Source organism: Siphateles boraxobius, unplaced genomic scaffold (genome assembly GCF_051911475.1).
Source record: "Siphateles boraxobius isolate OS27281-9 unplaced genomic scaffold, OSU_SipBor_1 31, whole genome shotgun sequence".
Taxonomy (NCBI): Eukaryota; Metazoa; Chordata; class Actinopteri; order Cypriniformes; family Leuciscidae; genus Siphateles; species Siphateles boraxobius.
Window position 1 is genome coordinate 6,422,013 of NW_027508931.1, and position 24,505 is coordinate 6,446,517.

Sequence of the window (24,505 nt, forward strand, 5' to 3'; positions counted from 1 at the left end):
TGAAACAACACATTATTTATTATTCTAGTATTGAATTTTAAGTTGTGATAAATAATCATAGTATTAATTTTTTACAGTGTACTTAATATTTCCACTATAAGCTTAGTAATGGTTTATAAATGCATGTGTGTTTGTCTTTCACAGGTCCACTCCTGTTTGCTCAGCGTGCGCTCTGGTAAAGACGGGTGGTTCCAGCTCTACAGTCCAGGAGGCGTAGCTTGTGACGATGACGGAGAGTTGTTCGCTAGCATGGTATGAAAGTGTTTGTTTGAAATACGAGATGTCTCATTTAGTTTGATCTTTGTCCTGTCACTGTATCTACTTGATGTTGAATGGTTTGATATTGTTCATCCTCACAGGTCCACATCCTCATGGGCTCCTGCTACAAGACGAAGAAATTTCTACTGTCGCTGGCTGAAAATAAACTGGGACCCTGCATGCTCTTGGCCCTGCGGGGGAACCAGACCATGGTGGAGGTACAAATCACTAACTGTTGCTTTGAGATGAAATGTATTAAGGTACCCACCTAAGTAACATATTTTTGGCATCATGAACGGTTCAACCTAAAGGCTCCTCAAAACAGTAGACTGCTAGCATCTAAGACCTAAGCTGTGTTTGAAATTGCCCCCATTCACTATTCCCTATTTTATTCCACTAATATAGTCCACTTGAAGGAGTGAATAAAAACGAGTGATCGAATTCGAAACGCCGCAAGGGCTGCCGCTTTTGCATAGTTTCTGATTGCTATTTAATAATTATTTAAAACTTAGCAAACTGTAGTCAGATCTGTTCGGCACGACCCTCACAGTGCATTATGGGTATTCTCTTGCTGTTGAGTGTACATCAGTTGTACATTTGTTGTTGCGGTGCATTATGGGATTGAATGAGTGCACTTGTTAACCTCCACTATCGTTTCGGACTCCACTACAAATGGCTGTACCCTATTTAAAGGAATAGGGGCTGATTTTGGACACAGTTTTGCTAGTCTCAGCTTTAAAGGGCATGACCAAAGATCGTTCCCTGACCGGTTTTATCTGATTGGCAAGCATTATGCAACTTCCTGAGAAACAAAGTTGTGTTTACAAGGTACTAATGAATGCTTCTGAGGAAGAAATAACGACTAGGCTTAGTAAACAAGATGTCCATGTGCAGAATTGTATATTCCGCTTTAAATAATCTATATTTTAATTCAGACCGAAATTCTAAGAATGTTTTTGCTATTTTTTTTTTTTTTCTTGTTTTTTGTAAACTGTTTCAGTTAAGCTCGCCCGTAAACAACATGAAAAAACCAAAAACTGTAGTGGATCACTTAAAGCCTTAAGTTGGCAGTTCTCGATCAGAACAAACAGTAAAGTGGACCAGTTAGTCGACACTCTGATTACACAGTGGCCAACGATGTACCCAGGAACACATTGCATGTATCCTTTGTGTATTTGGCAATCCCAGAATGCATTGCAATGATTAAAATGTAATTTAAATGTCAGCTGATATTTTACCATTTCATCCTATATTTGTATGCTCTAAGTTTTTGTGTTTATTAAAGTTTCCACTCGTTAGTTTAACTACGTTCAGATGTCAAATTCCACTGGAATCCGCGGCGACTGATAGGATGCGGTCACATTTACCGTTGTTTTGCAAATTTTCGCGAGTGAAATCCAGTTGTTTCAGTAGGAATCCACACAATTGGGAATTTTGCGTGAGATTTTTTGCGATAAATTTCCCTGGGTGGATTTCGCAACTGGTTCACACAAATTTGTTGTGCTGCCCAACCAAAAAGTGACTTCTGTGATTCATACATTAAGGCTTGGGTATCGAGTATCGATTGGAACCGGGACTAGCTTTGCGATTTTCCCGTTATCGTTCAAAAGTTTAAATTTCGATTCCTAGTTTCGATTCACAATCCGCCGACCGGAAGAAGAAACCGCTGAACACCAACAAAAAAGCATCCACTGGAAGTGTTGGCATAACCGAGCGAAGCAACTCGAGAGTCATCCTAATGCTGCTAATAGCGCGTCAAATTCGCGCCTACCGCGCGCCTACCGCGTCTACTTATACGCTTGAACACTTTGAATCCATTTGCGCGTCAAGAGCAAAATTGACGCACGTAAAAAAGGAGTATTCGCGTCTATATAAACATGGACATTATAAACTAAAAAAGCGGGCCTGTCCCCATTCGCGCCGCAGGAATTTTTACGCGCGTAACGCGTCTTTGCATTGAAATCACTCGCGCTAGACGCTCTATTCGCGTCTGGTGTGAACGCAGCATCAAACCAAGGCATGGATATGTTCCAAAAGTACTCTCGACGCCGTTCGGAGCAGAGGTTATTTCGCTGGTTGCTCTCTCCTCGCCAGATGACGAAGGTTTTACAAGTTGTTTCTTATTGTTTATTTGCTATTCTGCACTAGGTTAGCCCATCAGTGGGAGCACGGTAACATGTTTAAGTACCTGCAGCATCATACACTTATGTGTAAATTTGTTTTTATGAGGTTTTCAAAAATAAAGCTCTCTTGAGGAAAGTGTACCCCTGTGAAAATATATTCATCATTTATAATATTTATATTCAAGTTCATAGATTTGATATTTATATTGTAGTTGAAAACAACCCTGTGAGAAAGTCATAGTAAAGTTCATAAAAAGTAAAAAGTTCATAGAATTAAAATTGATGGAGAAGGTTAGACTATTTCCTTCAGAAAGATCGTTGGTTAGCTAGCTCATTTAAAATATCCTAAACTTTTTTGACCCTGCCTCTTAAAAGAATCGGAATCGAAAATCGTTAGGAACCGGAATCGAAACAAGGAATCGAAATCGGAATCGTTCAAATTCAAACGATACCCAACCCTACATACATTGCGACGGTATTGACAGAAGACAAAATACCTTTTTGCCTGCTAAATTTCTCTGAAGTTTTGCTAATGTGCACCTTTAGGCCGTTAAGGGTTGTTGCCCCTGAAAAGGATCAAATCCAGTAACACATTAGGGTCCATTTCTGTGTGAATCCTGCCTAAGTTGACAGCAAGGCAGCTCACTACATTATCAGTGAAGAGTTCAAGAAACTCCATAGAAACCTGCATGTAGGATAAAACATTCATCCCTGTGTTTGTGGCGTGCAGATCTTGTGTTTGATGCTGGAGTATAACATCATAGAGAACAAGGACACTCAGCTACAAATCATCTCCACCCTGGAGAGCACCCAGGTCGGTCTGCGCATGTACGAGCAGCTGTGTGACAGGCAGAGGGAGCTTAAAGAACTGGTGAGTGTACCAACCAATTTCACAAATCAACACTGAGATATTTTCACCGCCACGTGCAGATTTCGATAACACAGTGGCCCAGTCATTGTGCAGTCATTGCTGCCGTCACAGCCCGAGCTCTGACTGTTGGTTTAACGCAGTGGTCCCATTAACAGAAAGACAGAAGTGACCCATTTACAAACTTCCTACGTATACAGTGCTGACTCTCAAGCGCCACCTGTTGTTTGAACTGAAAGCTGCAGAACTAGTCATATCTTTCTCTCTGTTTAGCAAAGAAAAGGAGGTCCTACTCGACTCACTCTGCCCTCTAAATCTACGGTGAGTGTGTGTTTGTGTAAATTACAATGCGTGTATGTGCTTGCATCCATGCTGTTGTTTTCTTAGTTAAACACAGTACCAAAAATCCTTTCTCAAGGCTTTTTTCCCCCTCATATTTTTAACTCTAGGATGCTGACTTGGCTCGTCTACTGAGCTCCGGTTCCTTCGGCAATCTGGAGAACCTCAGCTTGGCGTTCACCAACGTCACCAGTGCCTGCGCCGAACAGCTCATCAAACTGCCATCCCTCAAACAGCTCAACCTGTGGTCCACCCAGGTCTCTGTTTACTTCTGCTCATTCCACAGTCCAATAGTTCCAGAGCATCTCTACTATTTTGTAACAGTCTAGCAAATGTGCTTTTGAACAAGGAGCTATGTGAGTTTAGAATCGGGAAGCACAATCCCAATGCTTTGTAAATACACTTATCAGTGTGGGATAAGTGTATCAGGGCCAGATTTATGCATAGGCATTTTAGGCACGTGCCTATGCTCGCCCGTGCTATGTCAGGCAGAAACCTTGTATCTCCATATTTCGTCTTTTTTTTCATAAATCCTTACTCGGTCACCCTTTATGTCTGTCTGTGGGTTTTGCAAATATTTAACCAATGAAACATAAAAAAGAGCTTATGACTAAACCTCGGAACTCCATTGGTTCCTCAAACTGTTGTTAAAACATCATAACTCCACCCCCCCCCCCTCTATTGGGAATGAATTTTCGCATGCAGTTTAGAGCCTCTTTGCCTATTTGCAAAGCAAATGTAATACAGAACTGGTTGCTTCAATAACTAAAAAAACTCTAACTCAATTTGAGCCTGATTTTAGTAGAATGTTAATAATGACACATACAAGTATCTGACCATACAAGTTTGTAGGGGTATTGGGGCTGCCAAAAAATTTTTACAATGTTACAAAGTAAGGTAAATCTGGCCCTGACTGTTAGAATTATAATGTTAAAAAATGATTATGATCGGTATTATAATACTGTCAACTTTGTTCAATGTACTGTCCTTGCTGAATAAAAGTATACTTTTTTTTGTTACGTTCTCGAACATTTTTTGTTTTTTAATTGACTTGGTTTGTGTTTCCTCTTTTTCAGTTTGGAGATGCAGGGCTCCGTCTGCTCTCAGAGCATCTGGCCTGTCTGCAGGTTTTGAACTTGTGTGAGACTCCAGTCACGGACGCTGGCCTGCTCTCCCTTAGCTGTAAGAGCACATTACACAAATCTTAAAACCAGCTAGTCCAAAAGGTGTCCAAAATCATCCAAAAAAGAAAATCCTGTCATGATTTACTCGCCCTCATGTCATTCCAGACCAGTATGACTTACTTTCTTCTGTGGAAAAATAAGAACACAATGTCCGAGCTTCTGTTTTTCATATATAGTCACAAAAGTGGATGGTGATTTATACCGTCAAGTTCCAAAGTATCATAAAATGTGACTCATGCACTCTAGTCCAAGTCTTCTGAAACCACAGTCATTGTTCGCAGATAATTTTCCTCTCCGCCGTAGACCTCAAATGTCATTTGCTGTTGTGTTTTTAATTTTGCCATGTCATGTAATGCGCACAAGAACCAGTGGGTTTTGCCGTCAGTGAAGTCAGACATGCTGTTATGCCTGGCCACAATTTTTTTTTTTTATCGAACACAAGTACAAATGAGATTTAATAGAAGATCATCAGCTTTCAAATTTCAGTCAAATTTCAGTCAGGTCCTTTACCTTACCCAAACTTTAGTTTTTTTTTGTTTTGTGTTTAGCGTAGCCATATAAACCATCATCTATTTTTGTTGTATGGGGTGTAGGCATCTGAGTAAATGACAGTATTTAACATTTTTTTGCCAAACTATCCATTTAACAAATGCAGTAAACAAAAACAAAAAAAATGTTTGATTGTAAAGAGCCTTTAGTGTGTTTCCAGAATCCTGACACATTTATGGTTTATAATAGTTAACATGTAGGACAACTAACTTATTTCAACTTTACCTTGCAGCTATGAAAAGCCTGTGCAGCCTGAATATGAACAGTACTAAACTCACTGCAGACACATATGAGGACCTGAAGGTAAGAGGCTTCTTTCAAAAACATAAAATCTTACCAACCCTAAACTGTAATCAGTAATGTTTATTTCCCCCAAAAATCTAAATACTGTGATTTGTTTGAGCATTACAACCAGCACAAAACAGCAACTTTGACTTAATGTGAGTTTGGGGGTGTTGTCATCTGTTTGGTTGGCCAATATCAAATGGAGGAGTGTTCAGAAAACAAGTTGGAACAGTCTCTACTTTCCCAATTCCATTTGTTCACACTAATGGTGCATAAATTACACCTTCACCTTTAAATCTTATCATTCAGCCAATTTTTTTTATTGCCTATGTGCACAATGTGATTTACACAAGTCAAACTTGTTCCTGGTTCAACACTAGATCAATCAATTGTTCCCTTGACCCTAAAATCAGAGAATGATGGGCCGATAAGAATGTTTTCCAGGAACGACAAAGCATGTTGAACCAGGAACATCCCAGACAGCAGCATAATGTCGGCCCAGATCCAGCCCACATCTGGTACGTGTGGAATCCACGTGTACCAGATGTGGGCCGGATCTGGGCCAACACTATGTTCCTGTCTGGAATGTCGCATTAAGCATCTCAATATCTAAACCTCTCTCTCTCCGATCCTACCCACAGGCGAAACTACCCAATCTAAAGGAAGTGGACGTTCGCTACACAGAGGCGTGGTGAACACAATGCTCGAGGAGATTTATAGACACAGGAAATCGCTGACACATCATCCGAACACAACATAATCAAGAAACGAGGACTGTATTTATAGGAACATCATTCAAACGACAAGTACCTTCTTAGAATATCATAAACGTTTAAGAATCATCTAGTGTCTCATCCAAATCTGAGGACGCTCTTTGTAGCGGCATCACAATGCAAGAATATGTCCCGTGGCATCATCAGACAGCACAGGAACCTTTATAGCGACATCGCCTGGGGACTTTTTCTCGTTCTCGCCTTTATCTCGAACCCCCTCAGAGGAACCATGTCCCTCGTTTTAACCTATAACTGGCGTCTCTTTTTTGTCCCCATAGAAGACACAGTTGATTTCTCCTTGAACCACCTGGAGCCAATTCCCCTGTGGTACCAGCGTCTGGTGAAGGCCTGAATATTCAGAGCCACATTCCAGTACAGTTTTGATATCGCCCTCCTTTGTGGAAAGCCAATTTCCACATCGTTTTTTTCTTTTTCTTTTCCTTCCCTTGTTACATGTGTACTTGGTCCTGTCGGATCAAAATCTGTCATTTTTGCATCCTCACTGAGATTTCTGGTGTATAATGTGTCTGTTAACAATGTTCACTTCTTGACATGTTCATCTCTATATCTCTATCGCTCTGAAAATCATTTTTTATCAACTTGAATAAGCATATTTTTCCATACACTGCTTTCATATGTGTGTTTGTAAAGAAAATCGACGTATCCCCATTTTTAATGCAAACATTTCAGGGGCTTCTTTCTCTCAAAAAAAAAGTTTTTGTTTGTCACTTTTCCTTTTTTCTTCTCTCTCCTTTTTTAGCCACATTGTACAGTGTAATTTTTATTTCACACCCATATTTAAGACCGACGTCGTCCAGGAAGTAGTCTGGGACTACTTTGTATTTATGACCCCCCTCTCCCCCCTTCTGGTCCTTTTTTCTTTTAAGTACTTTTGTCAAATGTACTGAACCAAGATGGTGCCTAAAACATTTTGTGTAAAAGATTGCATCACCTAGCAACTCTGAGGAAAGTCAGCTAAGTTGTACATAGAGACATTATGGACTCTTAAACTGATTAATAGGCTTTATTATTCTCTGTAAACTTTGCCTCTAGTGGTCAATAGGAGTCCACACAGAGTGTCCTGCCACAACGGTATGCAGTTAAACCTTTTTATATTTCATTTTCTCGCTTTGTTTTGATTAACGTCTCTGTGAACATAGTTTATGACCACTGTAATAAGTTACATACAATATCTTGACTTGTAGAGAAATGAGACAGATCTTGTGGTAAAAAAAAAATCTCATGAAGACGGTCAGAAATAAAACAATCAATTTGCCGTCATAACTCGAGTTTTTCATGTTTACAAAGGTGTGTCTGTCTCCACTCCCACTTTAAACTATATCTAGATAGAGTTGCTGCCCCGTCCATGTGGCCGGTCTTGAAAGTAGCAGTTTTTGTAGGTCCTGTTTGGTGTGTGCGCATCCAGAGGGGGGCGTTCAGTACTGGGCACCTGCCATCTTGCATACTGTATAATGTACATATGAGTGTATATAATTTCCCATTTCTCTTTTTGTCATGTTTTTGGGAGACTCTTTGTTGCCTTCACTTTTTGACATGCGTGCGTGCGTGCATATGGCCACCTAATATTGTTCCCCTTCCTGCCCCCAGGCCAAGTGTACTGTTCAGGTCTTTTTTTCTTTTCTTTTTTATTTCGACTGTATGATATGTTTAATCCATTTTTGTTGACTGTTTTGTTTGTTTAATTCTCTTTTTGCATGTTGAAATTTGATAAGACTGATTTAAATATAAAGGGTAAAAGCACTAGCCCCCTTCAACCACTTACCATATGGAACAATACGTGTTTCTAAAAGTGAAAGACGGACAGAGTTTTCGTACATGGAGTAAACCGATGGATTATATTGGGAATCTGTGTTAAAGTGCGTTCGTGAGTGGCTAGAAACTGTGCCATTCTGTACACTGCTGAAACTCAAGCCGTGGTAATGTGACTGACACTTTGTAATGGTCTTCAGTCCTAACAGTGGACCATTTTTCTCTGTGCGGAGAAGGATTAGGGGGGGCTGGGTTTCCTCCCAAAAAAAGAAGCCATCTCTTCAAACTGATGGCTAATCTATTGGGGTGGAAATTCAGTTTATACTTCAGTCAACTGTTTCCTGATTAATTTGTAATATCCTGTGGAGCTCACTGTGCTATCTGTGTTTCCAATGTCTCCTTATCAACATATAATGTTATTAATTTCAGCTTTTATTTTTCTTCTTTTCTTCGAAAAGCGCTTTTTGTAATGTTGAATTGAGACTGAGTCTTAATATGATGTGGCTGGGGTCCTTAGCGGTCCCTGCGGCACAGGCGAGTACATACAGAATGAACTACATTATCCATGACTCCTGGAGTTTTTTGCAGATAGAACTGCTGCCCTTATTTCTTCTGTGTTTTTCTGCTTCTATCTACAGCTGGGTTGCTGCTGCTGCTCTGTGGCTGTTGTAACGAGAACACACAACCTTCAACAGGAAAATAAGCCTAATATGTGAACCAGTTTCAATCAAAATAAACTGTCTGTGAATATGTTTCAAATAGAAAGCTTTTAAGCTTTTTTTATTGATGCATTTTATCTGTACATTCCCTAGTTAAGCCCTTTGTTTAAAAATGGGGGGTTTCATTTTCCCAACATATGCACCCGTTTTTTAACGTGATGTTATTTTGAGATGTAAGGATGCATTAGGGAGAAAAGGAAAACCTAATGCTAGGTTTTCATTAAACCTGTTCTTCAGTGGGACGGAGCTAATAAAAAGACAAAAATAGCAGAAGTGAAATGCAACAGCACAGAGACTGTAAATAAAGAGGCTCAATATTATGAAAGAAAGGTAATAATGTTATCGGGAATCATTATGATCCAGGAAACATAAGCATGTGAACAAATGTGCATATTTTCTTTTAAAGTTATACAAAAATATATATACAGAGTTAGATCTTATTCTGTTTATCACAGCAGTTAAATGTATTTCTGCAATGAAGTCCTCAGTCCAGTGACTCAAGTCCATATTTACATTGACTGGTCGGCTAGTTCCTGGTGGTTAAGACTTGCTATTTACCTTGCACCTGTTGACAAAACAGATTTTTCATTACTGACTGGAACGAGGAAGTGGTCAAATTGTAGGTTGGACTGGCGTTGCTGCTTTTATATCAGCAGTCTCAAGGTTAAAGAGGGTTAGTTCACCCAAAAATTAAAATGTCATCATTTACTCACCCTCATGTCGTTCTAAACCAGTAAGACTTTCGTTTAGGTTTGGAACGACATGAGGGTGAGTAAATGATGACAGTATTTAAATTTTTGGGTGAACTATCCCTTTAATGTTAATTAATCTTAAAATGTCTTTATTAAATCCAAGGTGCTAGTCATACAGCTTATTCTAACATAATCCTCCTTAATACATTAACATGACTGCTCACATTTACATGGTCTGCCCAGTCACCCTACAGTAGTGCATTACATTATATTCCAGGTATTATATAAATGATGGTAAAAGTAGTCAGAGCAACTTCTGCTCTATTTTCTTTGTCTTTGGAAGTTGTATCTGTCTTTTTGGAGTCCTTTTTGGTGCTGCAAACATCACTGTTCACAAACACATAAACCTTATTTAACCTGATTTATGTCATTAGCATATAAACGCACCAGTCAACATCCAAATCCTTTACTTGAAAACGGCGAGCGGTAAGAATTGCTTGGATTTTCAAATACCTGCAGTACGCCGACACTGCCACAAGGAAAAGTGCGCACGTCTGCTTGGACTCTGGTGTTGGTGTGTTTTCCACGTCAAAGACCGTTTTTATAAATATGAACATTGGCGTGGATTTTAGCGTACGCACACCCTAAGATCAAATCTGTGCACGTTTTAGATATGAGTTTTGTGTTTCTCACCTCTAACTGCTGTGCGTGCACCAGAAGAGATGCAAGCTCTAGGTTTTCATTAAACCTGTTCTTCAGTGGGACGGACCGATACCCTAATAAAAAGACAAAAATAGCAGAAGTGAAATGCAACAGCTCAGAGACCTTTGCACTGTAAATAAAGAGGCTCAATATTATGAAAGAAAGGTAATAAAATCAATGCTCCTAATTCATGGTTTCCCAAACCCACTGAGCAAATAATACGCATGTGCTTGACGTCAAATTTTTAGGAGTTTACACGGAGATGATAATGATATTGCTTTCAAAAACTTTGACTTTGAAACCCGTTTTCAAAAGTTTGCATTTTCAGGCCCCCAAAACGCTGTTGTCGTGTAAATGAACGGCCAAAAAGGCATAAAAAGTTTTTAGTATTTAATGGAAAACAGTGTTGTGTAAACGGCCCCTTAGTAGTCTGTAAGATAAATGCTCAAAATGCTTGAATTATATATATATATATATATATATATATATATATATATATATATATATATATATATATATATTCAGTTCACTAAAAGAATGAAAAATTTACTAGGCATATTGGTGGCTCAAACCCATTGGGTGAATTTACCTGAGCGAATACCTCTCATAGGAAAAGTGGCATGTGCAAGAAACTGAGCATCAGAAAATGTGTCCTCCTCAAAAACCACAAAGCGCAGGAAGGCCATGTCCGGCTCATCTACTTGAAAGCATTTTGGTGGATTCATTGGGCCCAGCCACACTGGATTTAGTCCATTATCCTCTGTGAAGGTACAGTACCAACATTCAACACCACTACTGTAATCTAAAACAACTTTTTCTCTCCATAACTCTCTTTTCCACTTCCTTACTGAACATAGTAGTCTTGAAACTGTAGTCATCTGCTTGACTTCCTGTGTACGGCCACAGCTCAACCTGCACAAAACAACTGATGATGTGATCTGGATTGGGCAGATGCCTGGCTGCTATCACCTGAAGGGAACCAAAATTTTGGAATGTTAGCAAATGATGATGTCATTCCTATTCCTTTAAATGGATCATTCAACCAAACATGAAAATTCTGTCAATAATTACCCACCCTAATGTCGTTCCACACCCATAAGACTTTCACTCATCATCAAAACACAAATAAAGATATGATTGAAGATAAACGAAAGTCTGGGTTTGGAAGAACACGAGGGTGAGTAACTGATGACAGAATTTTCATTTTTGTTGGAACTAGCCCTTTAACATTGCATGGTATCATCATTCTATAAAACTTCAAACTGAATCAACATGGTTATTTACTCTGATTCGGATGTTTTGTTTAGGAGGCTTCTTCTTGGTTGGATTTCTAATCCACTCAGGTTTAAGCACGTAACCTGTGCCTCCATTCAGACTGAAGAGAGCACTGTTCAGCTGCATGAACTTATCTGAAGAGAGACGCCATTAAGATTCATTAGACACATTTATAGAGAGCGGTTCTGAAGTTTAACAATCATAAAGCAGACATTAGTGTTAACTCTTCTTCTAAGGTCAAGTACAGTCATGGTGGAGCAATATCTTCACAAGAATCTTACAGGAAAGTCACGATGTTTATAACTAGCTGAATAATGCCTAATAATAGCCCATGTGGTTAAGGGACGGTTCCCGAAAAATGAAAACTGTCATCATTTACTCACCCTCGTGTTATTCCAAACCTCTATGAGTTTCTTTCTTCTGTTGAACACAAAAGAATATAACGTTATTTTGAAGAATCTCTGTATTGTAACCAGATAGTTGAGGATAACGTTAGCCATTGACTTCCATAGTGGGAAAAACTGGTAACCAACATTCTTTAAAAATCTTCTTCTGTGTTCAACGGGAGAAACAAAATCATATAGGTTTGGAACAACAAGATGGTGAGTAAATGATGACACAGTTTTCATTTTTCGGTGAACTATGCCTTTCATTCCTTCAAAACAGAATCATTAACATAGCCTCTATCGCCCCCTGGAGTACTGAGATTTTTTACTCCCACACATCAATTTATTAACATTGGAAAATTGTGCACGATTCAGTTGAATTACTTGTCATGTTCATTGTTTTGTTTTTTTGTTTTTTGTTTTTTTAGAGATCGAGGCCTTCTAGTTCTATACCCAATCACTTTCATTGTATCCATCTTTTTTTCAAAGCGGAAGTAACCTTTTTCTGTGAGTGTGTGGAGACTTCCGATTCATTTTCCGCTATAGGTAAATAACTGGAGGAAACAACATGCTGTAGATGTTAAAACAAACAAAATAATAAAACGCTACATAATAATATGTTTATGATTACGATAATAAATTAAAATAATATAACAAGTAGCCGTTTGCACTATCAAGCAGCATAAGGGACTGTTTGTACAGCCAAAATAACTGGAAGCGGATGAGACAAGCCACAACACATTCAAATTATATAAACACACATCAGTTTTATATATATAAATTATAGAGTATATATATAATTTTTAAAAAGAAATTAATACATTTAATTCTGCAAGAACACAATAATTTATCAAACGTGACAGCAAAGACATTTATAATGTTCCAAAAAATATATATTTTAAATAAACGATTTGCTTTTGACCTTTCTATTCATCAAATAATCCTGCAAAAATAGATATCATGTATTATTATCAAATATTAAGCAGCACAACTGTTTTCAACATTGATAATAATAAGAAAGTTTTCTTCACCAACAAATCAACATATTAGAATCATTTCTGAATAATCATGTGACACTGAGGACTGGAGAAATGGCTACTTAAAATTCAGCTTTGCCGTCACATGAATTAATGAAATTTTAGAATATAGTAAAATAGAAAACAGTTATTTTAAATAATAATAATATTTCACAATATTATTGTTTTTACTGTATTTTTGGTCAAATAAATGCAGCCTTGGTAAGCATAAGAGACTCTCTCTCTCTCTCTCTCTCTCTCTCTCTCTCTCTCTCTCTCTCTCTCTCTCTCTCTCTCTCTCTCTCTCTCTCTCTCTCTCTCTCTCTTCTTTCACTTACCGGCAGTTTGGAAGTTGAGAGCCACCATTTGGCAGCCTAATTTCCAAGAGGGACAAGGGTCAAAGTTGGAAGAATCAACTCGCCCTCCGGAGGGATACACACGGGTGAGAGCTGTGCGGTTATACTCCAGAATGCTGTCTGATTTCTCCACGCCAGTTTCATTCCCCTCTTTTGGAATCATGTTATCCTTGACGGAGCGAACCTCTTTGTAGTTGTATTTTTCTGAGAGGTCAAAAAAGTGCAGAATGGAATAATAAATTAAATTAAATGTCCGGTTCACTCACCTCAAAACATTTCTGGAATGTTTTAAATGTGGCCTTGAAATTGTTTTGCTTAATGTTGATGTGTTTGATACAGTACAGATGCTTTTCATTGTAGTTTGTTTCAGATTTTTTAATGTTTCGCTCATGCAATGTTCTGGAAATTACATACCAAATGTACCCTTTTTGATAGATTGACAGTACACCACCATGTCTGACATCTCAATAGCTATTTTGGTTTTGGACTCCATTTCTCCTATTCTCTATTTTGAGAAGGGAGATATTGTCAGTGCACAGATATTCTATTAGTCACAGGACTTATCGGTAATCAAAACTATATAAATATATGCAGAAAAATACAGTACACTATATTTCATAATCAAGCACAATAACAAATTGAATGTGAGTTTGTGTGGCATCTCTTGTGAAAGACAGCTATACGAACCGCTTTCTCCAAACTCTGCTCTCTTTGGATGATGTTGAGAATCACCTGGTACCATTCGTCCACCTGGTCCAAGATCTCACACGTGAACTCGGTTTGCCTCAAATTCTCCTTGTTCATTAGGGTCACCACGAGGTGTCTGGCATGTTTGGTTTTGCGAGCTGAGGAGAACCCATTAAAATCAACAAGAAACAGAGTCTTCATTTATATTTTGTTAACCATAAGGGTCTTTTTTCATTGGACATTGATTAATGAAAACAATCTTTCTTACAGTATCTGCTGAGAATTAGTGAGGTGTGTGTGTGTGTGTGTGTGTGTGTGTGTGTGTGTGTGTGTGTGTGTGTGTGTGTGTGTGTGTGTGTGTGTGTGTGTGTGTGTGTGTGTGTGTGTGTGTGTGTGTGTGTGTGTGTGTGTGTGTGTGTGTGTGTGTGTGTGTGTGCGTGCAATCAATTCACACAGGTGACAAAGAAACTCTTACCAACATTACACTTAGAGATGTCCACCACACCTTTACATTGGTCACCTAAGGGATTGTCTTCAGCGACCTGAAACAATCACTGAGCTCAATTCAAATATACAAATATATGTATATACATACATTTGTATTTGAATACTTTTTAAATAAATAAATATATATATATATATATATATACATATGAAACTTAGTATAAGTTTATACTATCCTACTTAGTATAAGTTTATACTATCCTACAATTTAAGATCCCCTTCAAATGTAGGATATTATAAACTTATGCTAAGTTTCCAAATACTTTTTAGGGCCAAACATACCTCACCATACAGCTCACTATCATATGTTGAGATATCCTCCTTCAAAGGAAAAAGTAATCAACTACAGTTTGTATATGGTATATGGAATATTTGAAGTGGCTCTGTGGCTCTTCTCTCACCATATTGAAGCGCACCACTAATTGTGGTGTTACAGGGTAGCGTAGTTTTATCTTGTCTTGTAAAATATGCTCACGGAAACACCTGACCATGTCTTCAAGGCTAATAAACTCGTAGGTGTCTGCCAGCACATACTTGCTGTTGTGTCTGTATATCAGAAAGTGCTTGATATGCCCTTGAACTCTGAGTAACAAATAAACAAATTAAGATACAAACAGAGAAAAAAAAGTAAGTGTCTATGAGGATAGTAAGAAAATAAAAAGCAAAAAAACTAAAGAACCTGACTGAAAGTGCAAAGCTGTCAGGCTCTTCTCTCTGTCTGATGAGGAAGGCTCCATCTCGAGGGATCCTCAGAAGATAGTCTTCTGCTTCGACTCGACTCAGGTTACTGTAAAACCACCTAAAGACGACAACACAAACATCTCCAGATCTTTCTACTCGTTTCCGGGACAAAAAAAGGTTATGTCATTTAAACTCATTGTGTGTATGAATGAGTGTTTTCAGATTTAATTTGAAATTCATGTTTTCTTCTTACCCCATTTGGTGGTGAGACACAAAATTGAGCCGAGGCAGGAAACGTGTAAGACACAAGTTGAATCCATCATACTTAATCAGATTTTGTCTATAATGCTCGATCAAGGCACATATACTTGGAAAACACTGCTTCTTTGTTAAGAAGAAGGACGTGTGACCCTTTTCAGAGGACCAGAAGATTCTGAAGTGCTGAATTTTCCCACTTGTCCTACCGAGAGCATACAGTATATTATTATTTCAACATTTTCTTTTTGTGAAAATGATCAGTCTAATGGACATTTTAACATTTGCCTATACAGTGGGGAAAATAATTGTTTGATCCCCTGCTGATTTTGGAAGTTTGCCCACACATTATATAAAGGTTGTAAATTGATTAGCATTTAATCGAGTGAAATAAGTATTTGATCCCCTGATTGACTAATCTCTGTTCCACATGGGCACATAACAAAACTGTGGGAGGCAGAATTCTCGCTGGTTGGTAGGGGATCAAATACTTTCATTCACTCTATTAAATGCTAATCAATTTACACCCTTTATATAATGTGTTTTTCTGGATTTTTTGGTTGATATTCTGTCTCTATACATTAAAATAAACCTACCATAAAAATTATAGCCCCTTCATTTCTTTGTAAGTGGGCAAATTTGCAAAATCAGCAGGGGATCAAATAATTGTTTTCCCCACTGTATATACAGTATATATATATATATATATATATAGAGGCATTTTTAAGTTTTTTGGTATATATATATATATATAAACTTAAAAATGCCTTTGTTGGACCACATTATGTAAGATTATGTATTATATGCAGTCAATTTTGTGACACATGTGTGGCAGGAAATTCAATAAAGACCCAGCTTCAAACCTTTTAAAAAGAAATAAAAAAAACATAAGAGTAATGAATGGATGTGCAGAGTACCAGAAGGAGATACTGTAGTTTCTGATGAATGTTTCACTCTCTCGCACCAGAAACGTTCCATCTTTTCCATTACTCCCTTTACAGAAATCACGCAGGAGTTTTTCAGCGGTTGTTCTGCCCCCAGCCAGCCGTCCATGAAACCAAGTCTCTGACAGGTGCAGGTCTAAACCTTCCTGAATGTTTCCAAGAACAAAAAAATAGTTCTTGAGGAGAGCTCTACCATGTCTTCAGGACCATTATTATGCTGCTCAATTGAAACCCTTAGTAAATTGCTGTGTACCAAGCTACGAATCAAGATGGAAAACCCTAGAAGTTTCACAGATAAATACACCTGTACAGTCGATACTTGGAAATAAAGATCTAGCTGAAAGGAGCTATAACAGATTGAGCACTTGGATTGTATTGTCATTGAGGGTATGGTTCAGAGTATTGAAGAAATTGCAATTAGAGGATCAAACTGGAGTTTTAAGTTGGATAGCATTTGACCCAGGTTTTGAGCCGGTTAGGGTAGACGAGAGATTTAAACAATAGGTTTGGAGAGGTACCACATCTTATTGTTCAGTCATCTCTAATGGGAAATTACAGAGTTATCAGGCACTTTCAAATACATTTGGACTAGAAAAGCAGGATTTTTATAGATATTTGCAAGTCAGAGATTATTTTAACAAAAAAGTTAAAAGTACATTGACGGAAGATCATAATTTAATTACAATATTCTCAAATGCGTAGACATTAGGAGATAACAAAAAATTGGTTTCTAGATTTTATGGAAGTATACAAGCATCCAAGAACCATTGATCAGTATACATTAAAAAAAATGGGAGAAAGAGGCTGACTCACAAATAACAGATGAAGACTGGACAGATATGTGTGATACAGGCAAATACCACAAACTCAAGATCGTGGAGGGAATTCAGATAGAAGAATTTAGTAAGATTTTTTTATAACTCCCACATTAAAAGCACTTCATACAGGCTCACAGAGCCGTGGCCTTTGCTGGAGGCAATGTGAAACCCCGATGGCTAATCATTATCATATTTTCTGGGCATGCCCAAAAACAAAATTCTTTTGGCAAGAAGTGGCAGAGATTGGGGGAATTATGGGAGTAGAGGTAGATTTTTCGTTCATTACTATATATTTAGGTAAAATACCAGAAAATATTTTAGACAAGGATAAATATTTATTAAAAATATTGTTAGCAAGCAGTAGGAAAGCAATAACCCGTAAATGTTTGCAGGTTGAGCCTCCAACTAAGGATCAATGGCTAGGGATCGTAAATGAAATATACAGTATGGTGAGGCTTACATTTATATTAAGGCTCAAATTTGACAAATGTAACAAGTTTTGGGAAAAATGGATTATGTATGTAAACCATTGAGGAAAGTGTGATATTGTATATCAAGATGTTGGAATTATTTTGTTATACTGTCTGATATTGTAGCATCCATGATAACTTTGTGTTCTTTGTTCCAATAAAAAAAAAAAGTAAAAAAAGAAAAATAGTTCATGAACAATTTCTCAAAGTGGCTTGTTTTTTAACAGGAGTTGAACTGACTGGTTTTTACAAAGACAATGATTGTAATATTCTTCCCTTACCTCAGTACTGTCGTCTTCCCACTTCTCTTCTGAATAGTACAGCTTATTATCCAAGATCACACAGTCATGCTTGTAAAACCTCTACATTAGAAAAAATGTTATATATTATAAATCATCTGACTATGAATAAGGGACAGCAAAAAAAGCAAATTACATTTAAATGAATTGAAAACACCTTATCTATTGAATCCCAGATGCAAAGCTCGCCTTCCTTCTCCACACTGTTTTCTTTCGCATTTCTTCTCTGCATTGACATATGAAAATGTGAAAAACTGCCCCATAAAACCTCACTCAGTTCTTTTGACACTTATTTTTAAAACTGTTTAACGGAAAATAAAAATACAGATGTTTAAAACATATGCACCTTCTCTCTGTAAATGTTTCCAATTTTCTTGAAGCTGCCTAATTTTCTTTTCACAGCCGCGTTTCCCTTTTCTTCCTCCACCTGTTCAGAGCAAATCAAATTTCATATGACATACTGTATGTTAAAAAACGAATGCAAAAAAACCTCATGCGCATAAATGTGCATTTATTCAGTTAGATATATGCTAGAAAGACATTAAATGAGATCCATTCTAATGTGTAATCAGTTTGATATTTCCATTTTATGTCACACCCAGACAACGACAATGTGCATCAGTGTTTACACAAAAATACTGTAAATCACCAAGTTGACTAAGATTATTTAATTAAGTTTGCAAGTTCATCTTCTGAACATCAGCTTTGAAAAACAAATCAGAGCTGGATGTAGTTTAAACATTAGGTTAGGGTTAGGGTTGTTTTTACATGAATGAGATAAGCAGCTGCTTTCATTTTGAGCTCTATTTGAGGAGGATGTCGTGTTTTGTGGATACCTTATCGGTGTGATCGCTCTCTTTTATTTTTTGGTGCTGTTGGAGAGAGAAAATAGATAATCATGCACTGTAACGATGATGAAACTAAAAAAATTATATTCTCAGTCTGCCACATCATGACACTGAAATCTTCTTTATTCATGTTACATTGGAAACTGAAGCAGTTTTTCCTTTTAAAGTTGGTTCAACCACACGAACGGACAAATCTGAAGGTTTTTTCTACCTTGATGATGATCTTGCCCTTCAGCTGGTTTGGTGAGGGTAGATGTTCTGCTTCTGGATCCAGTGGCTCCGTCAGGAGCTTGTCCTGAAAAACATCTCTTAACATCTGAGCCATCATTTTCTGTTGCTTGATATCGCAGTGTTCTTCTATGGACAGCACCACAGGATACCTGCCAAAAGGAATTCAAATAAGAGTGTTGAATGCTACAATGCACAGTAATAATGTCATTGAATGTGTTTTGTTGTTGTTGATGACTAACTCAGATGTTACGAAAGCATGATCATTGATGGCCTTCACCGCATCCTTAAATTTTATCTTGGAGGTCATGGTCCGACCATGGTAGATGACAGGTTCATCTGGACCATTCCAGCAGTCCACTGCATTAAACACACAAAAAAAACATAACATAGGGCCTGATATAAAACAATATTAATTATAACCAGTTTTGGGGGTAACGCATTACAAGTAACACGCATTACGTAATCAAATAGTTGTTGGTAGCCATTGACTTCCATAGTATTTTTTCCTTTTTTCCGTCAGCTGTTTGATTACCAACATTCCTTAGAATATCATCCTTTGTGTTCAACAGAAGAAAGAAACTCATACAGGTTTGGAACAACATAAGGGTGAGACACTAATTATAACTATACAATATTAAAGTGTCCATACAACTAAAAATCTTGGTACCACTAAAATATAATTATTCAACATTAATCCTTACATGCATATGAAGCAAAACTGGGATAAAAATATAAAGTTGAGTAGAAAATGTCTGAGAAACACACTGACACTCAATACAGCGGCAGCCGAGCCTCAGGCAGCGCACATAGGCTTCTGTTGAGGACTCACTGCACAGTTGATCTCCAGTCAAATATCTGTGAAAAAAGCAAAACACATAAAGTAACACAGGAAGTTCATCATGTCGAGGAGTTGCATGTGTGTCATGAGCATGAAGAACAGCAGCACTGTTCTCACGTGTTGTGAGAAGAGTTGATCCAGTAGTGAGACAGAGGATTGTTCATGTCCAGTGGGCAAATCTCTGAGAACCTCTCATCCCAAATTGAGTTTTCTTTGGAGAAGAGAAAACTGAGGAACTAGAAAGACAGAAAGTAATTGCACTGATTTGTTTAGGTGCATAAAAAGATTTAGTTGGTGTGAGGAAGTCAAAGTAAACAGATCTCCATAGCCTGTACCTCTCCAACAGTAAACGTTGGGTTATTGGACTTGTCATCGATGAAGATGGTCATCAACTCTTGTACCTTTTTAAAATCTTTGGCCCAGTCCTCCTACAGACAGAAAAAAAATTAGAGCTAATTTTGAATGAAATATTAATTTTCAACATTGACTAAAAGGGAAATGTTTCATGAGCACCAAATCAATAGGATTTCTGAAGGATCATGTGACATTAAGGACTGGAGTAATGATGCCGGGAATTCAGCTTTGTAATCACAGGAATAAAATACATTTTAAAATATATAAAATAGAAAAAAGTTATTTTAAATTATAATAATTAATATTTCACAGTATTCACATATCAAATAAATACAGCCTTGGTGAGCATAAGTAACTTAATTCAAATACATTAAACAAATCTTACTGACCCCAACATTTTTCACAGTAGGATAGATAGATAAAAGATCATATACATTAGTCTTACCTTCTGTCTATATAAAAGAAAGTTTTGAAAATCATAGAGGGGAAGTACAGAAGATCCAGGCCTGTCAGTATTACTGCAGATAAATACATAGAAAAAAGTAAATATGGTTCTCATGGTACAATTAACTTGTTTATTTAAAGTAGAACAAGTAAAATTAAATTTCTAATGATATGGCCAAACTGAACCACTCACCAAACTGAACCGCTTACCTCATTGTGAAAGCGGCAGGCCCCTTTTCAAACTCTTCTAGCAACTAATAAATGATTAAAATAATAATAATATAAATTAGCCTTGATGTTTTACAATTCACTTCCCTAAAATATAATTGTGCACTCACCATCTTCTGGTTTTCAAATACTAAAAGATTGTAGATTTTTTTAAACTGCTGAAAATCCAGGACATAATCGTTTGCTCCCACCTCCTGAAAATGCAACATTCAGACTTATAAGAAATAAAAAGTGTTTTTAGGCAAAAAATTTAAAAATTAAATCTACTTTTATGGAGTAGATAAAATGTACATCTTGAGTTACTTAAAATCATCTGCCAAATGCATTAACGTAAATGTAGAATTCAGTGCTTTCAGTATTATTTGTACCACAAATCTTTCCTCCAGAAAACGTCCACCTGGCACAAAGAAGTTCATTTGTGGCAAGAGAGACTTAAGCTCTTTCAGGGTGATGCTGTGAGAAAAAAGAAACAGATGACTACAGTGAGACTGATTGATAAGCTACAATGAAACTGGATCAGCAGGAGAAAGAGAAAGAGGAGAACCTATTTTTCTTTGTCTGATCAACCGAGTACATCTGCTTCCTCAGCCAACTACAGTAAGAGGAAAAACAGAGAATGAAACAAATATATAATTTGGGTGACGGTTCATAGATACACAAGTTACAATCTCTCTCTCTGTATCTGTGTGTGTGTGTGTGTGTGTGTGTGTGTGTGTGTGTGTGTGTGTGTGTGTGTGTGTGTGTGTGTGTGTGTGTGTGTGTGTGTGTGTGTGTGTGTGTGTGTGTACTTCTCTATAATCTCTGGCGTGTGAGCCACCAGTGTCTCCTGTCTGAGTAACTCCAGTCCTGTCAGCCATTTTTCTGCATCCTCCACTGAATCAGCTGTGGAAGACAAATACCCAACAAAATATGAACGTGAACATTTTTGCTAACGTTCCCATTAAGGTATAAAAACATTATTTATGAATGTTCAAAACATCCAGTATGTTTTAACCAAAAATGTTTTTGCTTATGCGAACATTCCATTTTATCATTTTTCAAACATAATGGAAAAGTTACTTTTGAATGTTCTCTGAACATTCTAAAACCAGTAATAACATTTAAAAACCGTTTGGCGGTTTTTAACATCCAACTAACGTTTCAGGTACAAACATAACATGAACGATGTATAAATTGTGCTTAAATACATAAATGAAAACATCATTAAAAACCAAATAACTTTGAACAAATATTTTATTAATTACAGGACGTTTGTTCATGTGAGAGAACCTTAACCTTACCACAATGCTAGCGAAAGCTCTGAGAAATTTCACTGTTACAGTAGCTTATCACCGCAGAATAAGGCAGAACGACACTATCATAAGGACATGAAGTGGTGAGACGGTTACAAAAAGCAAATCATAATTTTTTTCCCACAGTACAGGCTACTGTAACCTCGGGGTGCTCCATGGGGACCATTCCGGTATAAGTACTTGCTAACAAAGCTGTTTACCAGCATGCTGTTTTTTTTATACAGATGTTGGTGATGATAGTGTGCTCCTTTCCTCATCACGCTTTTAGCTTAACCAGCGAGACTTCTATGGTCAACCAAAAATACCAACTTCATAATAGCCTACATTTTGCTGGTGAAAAATATGCATATGATGTTCCACCAACTAGCCAAATAAAAACAGTAATTTTGTTTAAAAAAAAATATTACAATTTAAAATAGATTTTTTTTAAATCTTTTAATATATTTTAAAATGTAATTAATTTCTGTGATACGAAACTGAATTTTCAGCATCATAACTATCATTCTAATATGCTGATTTGCTGCCCAATAAATATTTCTTATTATTGTCGATGTTGAAAACCGTTGTGTTGCTTAATATTTTTGTGAAACATTTTTTAGGATTATTTAATGAATACAAAGTTCAAAAGAACAGCATATTTATTTATTTAGCCTTAATTATACATGCATTTACTGTCACTATTGATCAATTATATGCATCCTTGCTAAATAGAAGTATTAATTTTTTTAAAGAGTCCTATCCCTTTGCTGTGCACTTACAATGTGTGAGAAACATTTGCATACCGTTTAGACTCAGTGACTCTAAAATAAACTCAGATCCATAGAAGATGGTGAAACAAGTTTTGCTGTCCTGCTGAATCTCTTTTTCAGACTGCCGAAAGATTCTTTGTATAATATTCCCCCTGCTCTCGTTAAATCGCTGGAAATCCTGGCGAACCTCCTTGAGCTCAAAAATGTCCACTGCAAATATACAAACGCATATAGTAAAATGCAATAATTCAGTGAATTTTATCTTCAGTATAATTATTCCTTTGAATAACTAAATACCAGTGCTTGCAAAAGCTTGAAGATCACACGTGTTTCCACAAACAGGGCTTAGATTAAGCCATAAGGCCTAAATTATTCAAATTCATTTAGAACATTTAAAAAGTTCAATTTGGACATTTAATAGCTTTTAGAAACATGTCTTAGGGGGAAAAAAACATTACTGGTGTGCATCTTGAGACAAAACAATGGCACTGACATGTTTTAAGATATATCAGTGCAAGTTGCTTTCAGCTCAAGCATGCATTTTAGTATGGGACTAGGCCTAAGCCTTGTCTGCGAAACCAGGAGATAAGGTTTCTGAAAGATTTGGTCAGAATTAAAGCTTAAGTAGGAAATTAGACCACACACTTTAGTAATTCTTCAATAATAAAAATGCTATTATAAAGCATTACTCTGTTTGATTCAATAATTTAGTTTAAACACTGCATTGTGTCAAGCCTACATTCAAGGAAGCAACTTACACATTCTGACTATCCTGTCGCCGGAGCGTATCAAGGCCACCTGCATGGTCTCCATCAGGACCTGGACAGTGAGTCTCTCAGCCCTCTGCTGATATACCATCATTTCAGTACCTGTCTGCAGATGCTCAATAATCCGACTCCTCTTGTCCTCTATCAGCTCATCCCGCTGATTGCCGCCCATCATCACTGCATCTGACACACACAATGTTTTAAAACACTATTATTTTAACTTATGAAAGCAATTATTGTGTTAAATGTTAGATTATACATGTAATGTAGCCTATGTCCAGACGCACTTACCTTCCAGTTTCTGTGCACAAATCAAAGTGAGAAATGGCAAGATGATGTCAAGTGGTTATTGTCCAACCAGTTCTTGAAAAAAACACATCCTGTGACATAAACCGCTTACTCATTTCCCATGAAAGAAGCAGTGCTTTTGCATCATTCTCTACATTTTCAGCAACTACACTCTTAAGAACAGTTTTTTTTTGTTAATGAATGTATTTTATATTTATGAAAACAGCGTTAAAAGTTAGATTATTCATGTAATGTAGCCTATATTCGGATTTATCTTCCAGTTCAAGTGCACAAATCAAACAGAGAAATGACAAGCAGACTTTTATTGGTCTTGAGAAAAATCACATCCTGTGGCATAAACAGCTTTCTAATTTCCTATGATGAAAAGCAAATATTTCCAGAGGACAAGAGAGAAAAGAAATACCCAAGTCATCTTCAGTTAGGCTACCTGTGAATTGATTTAAACGCAATATTAAGTAAATATCCGTATTTAGAACACAGGCCTCCAAGCCA

The 24,505-nt window shown here is 37.1% G+C and overlaps 2 protein-coding genes across 4 annotated transcripts in view; one reads left to right on the top strand and one right to left on the bottom strand.

Annotated features, from left to right (window-relative positions):
- The window catches only part of cmip (c-Maf inducing protein), a 29,451-nt gene extending 20,537 nt beyond the window's left edge, over window positions 1-8,914 (top strand). Inside the window, exons 14-21 of the mRNA XM_077193572.1 lie at window positions 145-252; window positions 360-476; window positions 3,112-3,252; window positions 3,523-3,570; window positions 3,699-3,845; window positions 4,665-4,770; window positions 5,554-5,624; window positions 6,248-8,914. Coding sequence (XP_077049687.1) covers window positions 145-252; window positions 360-476; window positions 3,112-3,252; window positions 3,523-3,570; window positions 3,699-3,845; window positions 4,665-4,770; window positions 5,554-5,624; window positions 6,248-6,301 — 792 coding nt within the window. The 3' untranslated portion in view covers window positions 6,302-8,914. The remainder of the gene's footprint in view (window positions 1-144; window positions 253-359; window positions 477-3,111; window positions 3,253-3,522; window positions 3,571-3,698; window positions 3,846-4,664; window positions 4,771-5,553; window positions 5,625-6,247) is intronic.
- LOC143696829 (1-phosphatidylinositol 4,5-bisphosphate phosphodiesterase gamma-2) lies at window positions 8,006-24,106 on the bottom strand. Of its 3 annotated transcripts, none has more exons than XM_077193569.1 (32): window positions 23,996-24,106; window positions 23,696-23,887; window positions 22,971-23,147; window positions 21,685-21,778; window positions 21,441-21,488; window positions 21,265-21,349; window positions 21,007-21,090; window positions 20,879-20,922; window positions 20,670-20,742; window positions 20,206-20,298; window positions 19,988-20,106; window positions 19,802-19,887; window positions 19,272-19,389; window positions 19,013-19,181; window positions 18,790-18,825; window positions 18,300-18,380; window positions 18,111-18,179; window positions 17,936-18,016; window positions 16,340-16,512; window positions 15,421-15,627; window positions 15,166-15,285; window positions 14,888-15,068; window positions 14,769-14,807; window positions 14,458-14,524; window positions 13,983-14,140; window positions 13,710-13,800; window positions 13,278-13,499; window positions 11,547-11,671; window positions 11,111-11,231; window positions 10,852-11,022; window positions 10,254-10,336; window positions 8,006-9,433 (listed from the first exon to the last, which is right to left on the bottom strand). In XM_077193569.1, exons 2-32 carry the CDS (start codon window positions 23,877-23,879, stop codon window positions 9,419-9,421), a joined length of 3,414 nt encoding a protein of 1,137 aa, XP_077049684.1. In that variant the 5' UTR covers window positions 23,880-23,887; window positions 23,996-24,106; the 3' UTR covers window positions 8,006-9,418. The 3 variants fall into 3 exon arrangements, with proteins under 3 accessions (XP_077049684.1, XP_077049683.1, XP_077049685.1); XM_077193568.1 differs by having other exon boundaries at window positions 18,111-18,174; window positions 18,292-18,380; XM_077193570.1 differs by lacking the exon at window positions 21,441-21,488 and having other exon boundaries at window positions 18,111-18,174; window positions 18,292-18,380.
- Between the last annotated feature and the right edge of the window lie 399 nt (window positions 24,107-24,505).